General features: G+C 40.6%; 1 protein-coding gene across 1 annotated transcript; it reads left to right on the top strand.

Annotated features, from left to right (window-relative positions):
* The first annotated feature begins 10,586 nt into the window (after positions 1 to 10,586).
* LOC141631553 (uncharacterized) lies at positions 10,587 to 11,279 on the top strand. The gene has a single exon (XM_074444211.1). The coding sequence runs from the start codon at positions 10,587 to 10,589 to the stop codon at positions 11,277 to 11,279; it is 693 nt and encodes a 230-aa protein (XP_074300312.1).
* Positions 11,280 to 11,704: the final 425 nt, after the last annotated feature.

Here is an 11,704-nt window from a genome sequence, read left to right as displayed (position 1 = left end):
TAAGTTTGTTTTTCAGAATAGGTTTGAATTTCGGAGACGAAGTTCATTTTTAAGGAGGGAAGACTGTAATACCTCAGATTTGTGAGCTGTTGGGTACTCTATCGAGTAGGGCTTACTCTGTCGAGTAAGTCAGTTTTGCGTTCTGGAGTGAGTACTGCCTGTAGGGTACTTGATCGAGTGGAGGCAACTCGATCGAGTAGGCGTTACTCGATCGAATAAGTTAGTTACTCGATGGAGTAGCTCGGGTTTTATATGGATTTTTCTGGGTTTTCATAGCAATGCGTGAAATGAAATATAAACTACCTACGTCAGTTATTTTTACCTTTTACCTAAAATCTAAACTTTTTACAAAGAAAACAAAGCAACGTCGATTCTTTTTCTCTCATTGCTATCAAATCCTGGGCTAGAGTCGTTGAATTTAACGAGTTCTTTATACTGTTGAGACCGTCGTATTGTGGGTAAGATCCTTGTGCCATTTTTATGTTAATTCGTTAGTTTTGGTTAAACTCTAATTAGGTGAGTTAGGGGTGTTTGGGAGTATTGTTGATAATAGATTGTAATTGTATGATTTTATGCTGATAGAAGGTGATTTCATAGAGGAACGCTTTTGATCCGCTGCTTGTGTTGATTTTGGTGATTGCATTCCAAGTAGGGTTTCCCTACTCAGTTATATATTGTATACATGATTATGAGATGGTGGATGATAATTGACATATGAATATATCGTAATTGGTTTTGGTTTTGTTGATATTATAATTGGTTGTTGTTGATTGTCTGTGGTTCGCGAGGTGCACCCTCGGCTGAGTGGAGTCACTTGCGGGAGTGGCTTCACGCCCTTGATTCGTCCCTTGTGGTTCCCGTCATAAGGGGGATGTGAACATTAAGGAACATGGGTTATTCCCTCGACGAAGATGAGCAGGGCTTAGGTGGGAACGGCTGCGGCCCCCCACTGGCGGTGTGGAATATCTGTTGTGATGGTTATTCTGGCAGGGCTACACACTTTAGTGTGTAGCCAGATGATTGGTGATGTGACGGTGTTGGAAGATTGTGATTGTGCATCTGTTTGTTTTTTTATCTTATATTATGTATGCAGTAACTGATCCCGTTTAATTGTTTTGAAAACTGTGGTGATCCATTCAGGGATGGTGAGCAGTGTTTAGCAGGTATGGCTTGGATGCGCGCGGTTTAGCTGGGGATGAGTCACCAGGAGTCACCTAGTAGCCTTCTGCTGTTGCGTCATGACATTTTATTTATTCCGTTGGATTTTGGTTTGGAACAGTTGTTTTGTACCTTTCAGTTTTGGTTTGAATGTAATCACTTTAAACTATTTACTTAAAGTACGTTTCTTGATGGTCACTTTTGATTCCTATGCTTCGGGTAACCGAGATAGTGGCATTTTCATGCATTAGGACCCACCTCATCTCTCAACCTTATCAAAGACATAGTTGTGCATAGAGAATGCACACTCTTCTTGCTCAACGCGTCGACAACCACGTTTACCTTCCCTTCATGGTATATGATATCCATGTCATAATCCCCGATAAGCTCCATCCACCTCCTTTATCTCATGTTCAGCTCCTTTTGAGTAAAGTTTTACTTTAGACTCTTGTGATCAGAAAACACCTTAAAGGTCGGCCCATAAAGATAGTGCCTCAAAATCTTGAGAGCAAACACAACTGCACCCAACTCTAGATCATGTGTCGAATAGTTCTCCTTATAAGGTTTCAATTACCTAGAAGCATAGGCAATGACTTTCCCTATCTGCATCAACATACAACCCAACCCGTTCTGCGAAGCATCTGTATACACCTCAAAGTTCTCACACTCTTCAGGTAAAGCTAAGACTAGAGCTGTGGTTAAACGCTCCTTTAATGTTTGGAACGCCATCTCACAACTTTCGTTCCAACGAAACCTGTTTTCTTTCCTCATCATCGCGGTCATAGGTTTGGCGATCTTTGAAAAGTCTTTCATGAACCGTCGATAGTACCCTGCAAAACCCAAGAAACTCCTGATCTCGGCCACGTTCCTTGGTGCTTCCCACTTAGCTACTACCTCTATCTTGCTAGGATCCACAGATACACCCTCTTTAGAAACCACATGACCCAGAAAAGCCACTTTCTCTAGCCAGAACTCACACTTAGACAACTTTGCATACATCTGATTGTCGCGCAGAGTTTGCAACAGCAACCTCAAATGCTCCTTGTAATCCTCCTTAGTCTTAGAACAGACTAAGATGTCATCTATGAACACCACTACGAACTGATCTAAGAACTGACTGAAAACTCGGTTCATCAAATCTATAAACACTGCTGGTGCATTAGACAACCCAAACGGCATCACCACATACTCATACTGACCATACCTCGATCGAAAAGCTGTCTTTGGTATGTCTTCATCCCGAATCCTCACTTGATGGTACCCTGATCTCAGATCAATCTTTGAAAAGACTCCTGCCCCACTCAGCTAGTCAAACCAATCATCTATCCTTCACAGTAACACTGTTTAACTCCCTGTAGTCGATACACAACCTCAAGCTCCTATCTTTCTTCTTCACAAACAAAACCGGTGCTCACCACGGTGATACACTAGGTCTAATGTATCCCTTCTCTATCAGGTCATCCAACTGCTTCTTCAGCTCCCCTGACTCCTTAGGACCCATGCGGTACAGGACCTTAGAGATTGGTCCCGTCCCTGGTTTCAACTCCACACTGAAATCTATATCTCTCTTTGGTGGTAAACCCGATATCTCCTCCGGAAAAACATCTGGAAACTCTCCCACCACTGGTATCTAATCTGCTGCCGGCTCAACCAGACTATGATCTTTCACATGGCATAGAATCAAAGGACACTCCTTCCTCAGGTAAGACTTCAAGGTAACCGCTGCAATCACTTTGACTTTGGGTTTGACAACAAACCCACGATAGGACACACTAACTCCCTTAGGACTTCTCAAAGAGACTTTCTTTTGGTGAAAATCTATTCTAGCCTTGTACTTACCCAACTAATCCATACCAACTATCATCTCAAAACCATCCATAGGAAATTCTAATAAATCCACTTGAAGATCAACCTGCCCAACTATCATGGATACACCCTTATACAACCTGCCATAAGACACCGACTCACCCGACGGTATAAAAACTTCTTCTTTTACAGACTCAAACTCTCTCAAACCCAAAAGTTTAGCATGACTCGACGATACAAAAGAGTGTGACACCCCCGAATAAAACAAAACAAAGGTAGAAACATCATTAACAAGAAAGGTACTAGTGATGACGTGTGCATCATCCTCAGCAGCTTTCTTGTCCATCATAAACAACTTGCCACTGGTCTTCAGTCCACCTCCTTGTACTGTACTAGCTGAAGTAGATGGCTTGGCAGTAGACCCCTGATTGTTGTTAGCCGCTGGTTTCTGATAAGAATTACTGCCATTGCGGTTGAACCCACCGTTGTTGTTACCATGTCCTCCTTGATTATTCCATGACCCGGCTGGTCGGTTGCTAGCATAGCTCTGTGTCATACCCCGCGAAAAGCTCCCCTGCAACGGTCTCTGAAAACCCATGCCCCCGGCACTCATGCACTCATGGCTCTTGTGGCCCATACCGCCACAGTTGAAATAAGAGATACTCCAACTACTGCTACCACCACGTCCATGCCCATTAGAAGCTCCACCACTGAAACCCAATCCCGACGAATAAGCCCTTGCCTGTTTAAGATTACCCCTCGTGTAGCTAGACTGACCACCACCCTCACTCTCAACCTTTCTCTTTTCTGGACCCCTCTCTTTGTTTTCTTTGGCCATCTCGACCAACCGCTCAGCTCGTCCTGCCCTCTCATACACTTTCTTAACAACAATAACGACCCCAACCAGTAGCTTCTCCATGATCTGATAGGTCAACCCCTTCTCAAACCGAAGTGCCAAGTTCTCTGAACTCAGCCCCCATGTCCTCAGCATATCTCAATTTCTCATTAAACTTATGATAGTAATCTGCCACCGTCATATCCGAGGTCATCTTGAAAGAATCAAACTCCTCCCTCAACTTACTACAAACGTGCTCCGGAACAAACTCCCTCCTCATCGCTCTCTTGAACTCTACCCATGGTATAGCTGACTTACCCTGCTTCAGATAAAGATCTAGGGCACTCTGCCTCACCTTGTCCCACCATTCCCCCGCAGCATCTCTCAGGTAGAATGTAGCTTATTCTACCTTAAAATCCTCGGGACAATGAACCACTCCGAATATATTCTCCATCTCCCTATGCCAATTGTCGAGCGAAATTGGCGCACCATTACCCGTATATTCTTTTGGTTTGAAGCGGAATATCGTAGTGCTCATCTTGGTAAAGTCTACCCCGACATCTTTGTCTTTCCCAAACCTCTTAAGGGCCTCGGTAAGCACATCTTGATGCTCAAGCATCTTGGCAATCTAATGAACACTCATCTCCTGAGCCCTAGCATACATGGCAGACCTCTTTGGCGGCATATCTTTGAGCTATTAAGAGGAGAGATAAACGTAAGCACATAGCCTACTGCTCAAAGCAAATATGACCCGCACAACAATTACTCGATCGAGTAACCACACCCACTCGATCGAGTAGAGGTCACTCGATCGAGTTGCCCACTTACTCGATCGATTTCCCCAACTCCAGAACCTGACCAGAACTGACACAAAAACACACTCTATTGAGTCACACATGAACTCGTTGAGTAGCCTCCACTCGATCAAGTTCTCCCCCTACTCGATCGAGTTGCACAAAACAGTAGCTACTGCCCAACGTTGTCATATACCCACTCGATCAAGCTCAGCCCACTCGATCGAGTCCACCCTTCCCGATCGAGTTACCCCCACTCGATCGAGTCATGATGACGTTTCTAACTACCCACATGCCTTTAACTTAATAACTTTTCATCAAAACCAATACATAGTATACAACACAACATCTCTTATTCACATGTTACTAATATGGCCACATTTTATATTAATTCATCATGCAACATGCTAAACCAAAATCATATTATTATTTACATCTACCTTCACCTTTTTCCACCACATCCTCCATTCAACCACACATCATCTATCCAACATATTCATATAAACATTAGTAAGCACATAGCGATCCCATGATACCCCATAGTGACCGGTTCAAAGTTGTAGGGCGAGTACGCGACTTTAGGACGTCTCCCAAGTCTATGCATTAGCTCCTAAAAACTCCTACCCGGGTTCATTTTAATTTGACTCTCTAAGTTCATTAGATTCATTAGTTACTGGTTCCAAAATCGTGGCTTTGATACCACTTTGTAATACCCCCATACACCAAGGTGCCTTACCAAGACCACCTAATGCATGAAAGTGCTACCATCTCGATTACCCGAGGCAACGTGTATGAAATAGACCATCAATGAACGTACTCTAAATAAATAGTTTAGGTGAATACATCAAAACCCAAAAACTGTAAAGTAAGATACAACTGTTCCAAATCCAAAAACCAACTAAAGTAAATAAAATGTTCAATATAATAGCGGAAGACTTCTAATAGAGTCGTGGTGACTCATGCCCAGCTAATCCCTCGCGCATCCAAATCATACCTGCTCAATAACTGCTCACCATCCCCGAAAGGATCACCACAGTTTTTAAAACAATTGAACGGGGTCAATTACTGCATACATAATATAAGATATACAACAACAATATACAAACACAATTCTCCAACACCATCACATCACCAATCACCTGGCAAAAAACCTGGCCAAAAACCCGTAAGAACCGACGCACTTGATCGAGTAAGTGAGGTACTCGATTGAGTGGCCCCTTCTCGATCGAGTACCAAACAGACAGAACACTGTCCAGAATGCCAAAACACCCTTACTCGATAGAGTACCCAACAACACATAATACCGTAGTATTTCATCATAAACGACTTAAATTGAAGTGTTATAATAAATGGTTTTCGGGATTCCAAGGTCCGGGAACAAAATTATTTGTAAATCACCCGGACAGTTCCTTGGGTCAGATAAACCGGGAAAACAAATTTTGAGGATCAATAGATGACATCTATGGGTCCTAACATGCGATAAACCAGTCTAAGTCAAAAATCAGATAAGTTAAAATTGAATTAATACTTGTTAACCGGGCTCAAATTGTATAGAGTATTTCTTTAAGCGACCCCAGACTCAAGATAGCAAAACCGGAGAAAATGAAACATGCCAAAATACGACCTCCTCAACGGCTAAATTTGAAGTGTATCAAACACGATTGTCGGGATCTAGGGGCTCCATTTAAAAGTATATTACACAGTTCTCGGTATTCCAAATTCCCGAAACGAATTTTTTTTAAATCACCTGGATGGTTCTTTGTGTCCGATAAAGCGGACAAACAATTTTTGAGGAACAACGGAGGACATCTAGGGTGCCGGCAGCCCGGTATGCGAGATACCAACCTCGGAAATTGACTAATCGTGAAAAAAGGATTAATATTTTTTATTTAAAGATTAAATCAAATAGGGTAACTCCTAAAGCGACCTCTGCTACGTGGTAGAAAAATCGGGAGAAAAAGAAACGTGACCCGGTACGACCTCCAAAATGGCTCAAATTGAAGTGTATAATACACGGTTTTCGGGAAGGTCCCGGGACAAAATTATATTTAAATCACCCGGACGGTTCCTTGATTCATTTATAGCGGTTAGATTAATTTTGAGGAACAACAGAGGTCATCTAAGTGCCGATATGAGATAAAAGGGCCTGGGGTGAAAATCGGATAATCGTTAAAAATGGATTAATACATGTTATTAAGGGCCGAAAGCGAATAGCGTAACTCCTAAAGCGACCTCGGGCACGTGACATCAAAACTAGGAGAAAAAGAAACTTGACCCGGTACGACCTCTAAAACGCTGTAAATTGAAAAATATATTATACAGTTTTCAAGATTCCAAGGTCCCAAAACGTAATAAGCCGAAAATCACCCGGACGGTTCCTTCGGTCAGATAAATCAGACAAACACATGTTGAGGAATAATAGAGGACATCTAAGGGTGCCGTTATGCGATATATCAACCTCGGGAGAAAATCGGTTAATCGTGAAGAAAAATTAATTATTTTTATTCAGAACTGAAATGGAATAGGATAACTTCTAAGGCGACCTCAGACACGTGATAAAAAAATTGGGAGAAAAAGAAACGTGACCCGGTATAACCTCCAGAATGGCTCAAATTGAAATGTATAATACACGGTTTTCGAGATTCCAAGGTCTTGAGAAAAAATTATCCATAAATCACCTGGACGGTTATTTGGGGTGAGATAAAGCGGGAAAAAAACATTTGAGGAACAACAGAGGACATTTAAGGTTGCCGGTATGCGACAAACCAACCTCGGGCGAAAATCGAATAATCGTGAAAATGGATTAATACTCATTATTTAGGGCTGAAATCGAATAGGGTACCTAAAGTGATCCCGGGCACGTGGTTGAAATCCCGAGAGAAAAAGAGACATGACACTATATGACTTCCCGATCGGCTCAATTTGAAGTGTATAATACATGGTATTCGGGATTCCGAGTGTCGGAAAAAAAATGTCCATAAAACATCGGACGGTTCTTAGGTCAGATAAAGCGGTCAGCAGGTTTTGAGGAGCAGTATAAGACATCTGAGGGTGCTGATGTTCGATAAAACAGCCTTGGACAAAAATCAGATAATCATGAAAAATGGGTTAAAACTTCTTATATAGCACTAAAGTGGAATAGGGTAACACTTAAAGCGGCCCTGGATACGTGGCAAAAATACCGGAAGAAGAAAACGTGACCTGGTAGGACAACTAGAATGACTCAAATTGAAGTTAGATAAAGCGGTCAAACAAATTTTGACGAGTAATAGAGGACATTTGAGAGTGTCAGTATGCGATAAATTAGCAATGGACGAAAATTAGATAATCGTGAAAAATTGGATTAATAATTTTTATTCAGGGCTTAAATTGAATAGGTTAATTTCAAAAGTTACCCCGGGCACGTGGTAGAAAATCATGAGAAAAAGAAACGTGACCCCATACGACATCTATAACGGGCACAACTTAAATTAAAGTGTATAAATACAGAGTTTTCCGGATTCCAAGGTCCTGTATGGAAATTCCGTAAATCACCCGAACGGTTCCTTGGATCAGATACAGCGAACAAACATATTTTGAAGAACTACGAGGACATTTAAGTGTGCTAGTATGCGATATATCATCCTTGAGCAAAAATCGGATAATCGTCAAAAAAGGATTAATACTTGTTATTTAGAATTGAAATCGAATAGGGTAACTTCTAAAGCGACCTCGGCCACGTGGTAGAAAAATCGGGAGAAAAAGAAACGTGACCGGGTATGACCTACACGGTTTTCGGGATTCCAAGACCCCATAACAAAATTATATGTATATCTCTCGGACGGTTCCTTGGGGTAGAAAAAGCAGATAACCAAACTTAAGGAACAACAGAGGACATCTAAGGGTGCCGGTATGCGATAATTCAGACTCGGGGGAAATTGGATAATCGTAAAAATGGATTAATACTTACGGAGTATTACTCAAGGCTGAAATCCTTAACCCCGTGCATTTTGGTAGATAAGGTTAATCCTTAACCCATGACAAAATTTACATGTCATAGATGGGTAAAGGAAGGTGTCATCAAGTCTCATACAAATGCAATAAAACCAGCTCTTATCCAAGACAATAATTAAGCATCTTAGGTTGCATTTTGTCATGGGTAAACTAGTGTTTGTGTAACACCCCCTCTTACCCGGCCAAGGTAATCAGGAGTGTCGCCATCTCAGTTTCCCGATGCAGTGAATCGGAACTCCAATTAAGAAACATTTAAATAAAATACATGTTTAGTGAATTACATAAAAGGGATAAATGAATAATACAATGTGATTTCTACATGATACACTCGATTAAGGACTACGCCATCTATCACTTGACTATGCAACTCGACTCCAAAATCCGTAGCGCGACCCATATCCCGATCAACGTCATATCTAAACCTATACTCCATACTGCTCCCCAAATAATCGGAAATATCATATAGATCATTACAAGCCACCCCAATTAAAGAAGGTAGTGACTGTTTACACATAGCCACATACGTTAGTTTAAATAATACAAACACTCACAAGATAACATGTGAATATGAATGCAGTGCAAGAGTAAATCACATGAGTCACAAGTCTCCATCCACTATATCTCCAGATCCATGTATAACCCAGTGACGATATCGCAACACTGCAACCAAACAGCCGGACCGCAGCCCATAAAGCACGTACGCGGGACGCACCCGTGGTACTGAGCCCGAGCGCTAACTGGACCCCTGTCAGACGTGGTGACACCACACCAGTCCCGCCATCCTCAAGCCATAAACGTGCACGTCCTCCTTGGAGTGGGAAACTCCAAGGAGCGACCTGAGCGTAAGACGGTCTCCCGAACCGCCTTACGTCTCCTCAACAACAACTCAACACAACAACAACTCCGCTAACCATCCACCAACATCCACCCATCATCCCATATATCACAATATGCAACACAGAATGCCAAATATGCAATCTTCATCTGGAATATGAATATCAACATGCCAAGAACACATGTACAAACAATCACTCATTCTTATGTTATAATGCACTTTCACCAACAATTTGAGACTAACCATAATTACCCATTATCATGTTATAATGCAAATCTATAAACAATATAAGGCTAACAACAATTTCCCCTTTAACATGTTATAATGCAAATTCCACAATTTCAACAATCCTTTGAGACACAATTACCCAACAATGGGTTAATATAAAATTATAACAATCATGTGAGACTAACCACAACATCAATGACATATGTAAACATTCATATTATTCAAACCAAGTAGCAAAACCCTACCTTTTAGCAAACTCCAAAAAAGCAACCAACTTGTTAGAATTACTCTTCCATCAAGTCTCCTCCTATAATTAATCAAGTAATTCCTATCACAATCATGTCCTACAACAATATAATACATCTAATTACTTATTACAACCATCTAATTACCCAAATCTCCAATTAATTTAACCAAATAATAAAACCCCTAAATACCTCTAATTTCTAGGGTTAGGAAAACAACAAAAGAGACTAAAAGAATAGATCTTAATTCACAATATGAAATAAGGCAAGAAAAGATGAAACATGATGTTGAATCTTCAATTTCCAAGCGAAATCCTCTTGAAAGATGGTAGAAGATGTTTAGAGAGAGTTTGAGGGAGTTAGAGAGTGTTTTAGCATTTTTAAAAATGAAGAAGAAAACTGAATCAAGGTATGTATATAGCAAGGACCAAAACACGGAGCTCCATTCTTGTGTTTCTGGGTCTGAGCCGAGTCACTTAGCCGAGTGCATTGCACTCGGTCTTGTGCACCAGCTACTCGGCCGAGTGCCACCTAGTTAGGCTCTAGGTTAAACCCAGACGTACTCGGTCCACTTTACTCGGTCGAGTACTCTGCTGTACTCGGCCGAGTGCACAGTTAGGAAATCAGGGGTATTACAGTTTGATAGATTGTTAAGGTGTATCAAATTCTTTGATATGGGCAATATTTTAAACATGGATGAGAAATGGTTTTATATGACAAAACCAACCAGCAGATACTTCATAGGCAGTAATGAAACAACACCTTATAAAAGTTGTAAAAGCAAGAGGTACATTACTAAAGTAATGTTCATGGTTGCTGTTTCAAAGCCAATATACAAAGAGAATGGGAAGGTTTTATTCGATCGAAAGCTTGGTATATGGCCATTCACATACCAAGAACCAGCAAAACTAAAAAGCAAGAGCAGAGTTGCTGGTACAATTATGACAAAACCAATAGAATCAATCACCGAGAAAGTGACAAAAGAATGTTTGATTAATTTAGTGATACCAACAATAAAACAGAAGTGGTCAGGTACTGCATCAAAGGAGATAAGCATCCAACAAGATAATGCTAAGCCTCATATAAATGGAAAGGATAAAGATTTCCTTGAAGCAGCAACATCAGCTGGATTTAACATAAACTTAACACAACAGCCAACCAACCCTCTTGATTTAAACATTTTAGACTTAAGTTTCTTTAGGTCTATTCAATCGTTACAAGATGAACATCTATCAAGGTCAGTAGAGGAGTTGGTCAAGAATGTACAAGATGCATATGAAGAAGAAACAATGGAAACACTAGACAATGTATGGCTTAGTTTACAAGCTTGTATGGTTGAAATAATGAAATTGAAAGGCACAACAACTACCCACTACCATATTTAGCAAAAGCTGCACAAAGAAGGCAAAGAACACTTCCTAGAAATTTAGAGGTTGATGAAGAATTAGTTAAGGAATGTATTTAGTTTTTATTTACATGTGGTTTGATAAAAGATTTAGAACAACTCATCTTAGATCTAGTTATCCAAGTTCCCTTTTGAATAACGGGAAGGTAGCAGTTTGTATGACAAACAAACATCAAGGCAGTTTTCGACATGTTTGTTTGTCAATTCAAACAGCATAACCTTAATTCAGTATTTTGGTTAATGACATCATTTTGGTTTATTCACTATGTAAAATCGTTTTGGTTTACTCGGTATGTAAACTCATTTTGAAAATGAAAATGAATGAACTTAAGAATTTAATGATGAATGCAAGAACATGTTTATTAATAATGCAACAATTACTCTCAGCAAGCTAGTTGTCTTCAT

Source organism: Silene latifolia, chromosome Y (assembly GCF_048544455.1).
Source record: "Silene latifolia isolate original U9 population chromosome Y, ASM4854445v1, whole genome shotgun sequence".
Taxonomy (NCBI): Eukaryota; Viridiplantae; Streptophyta; class Magnoliopsida; order Caryophyllales; family Caryophyllaceae; genus Silene; species Silene latifolia.
Note: the sequence above shows the minus strand (reverse complement) of the source record. Positions and strands in the feature narration are given on the sequence as shown.

Excerpts from the sequence above, each read along its gene's own strand:
- LOC141631553 (XM_074444211.1), top strand. The coding sequence starts at position 10,587 with ATGGATGAGAAATGGTTTTATATGACAAAACCAACCAGCAGATACTTC.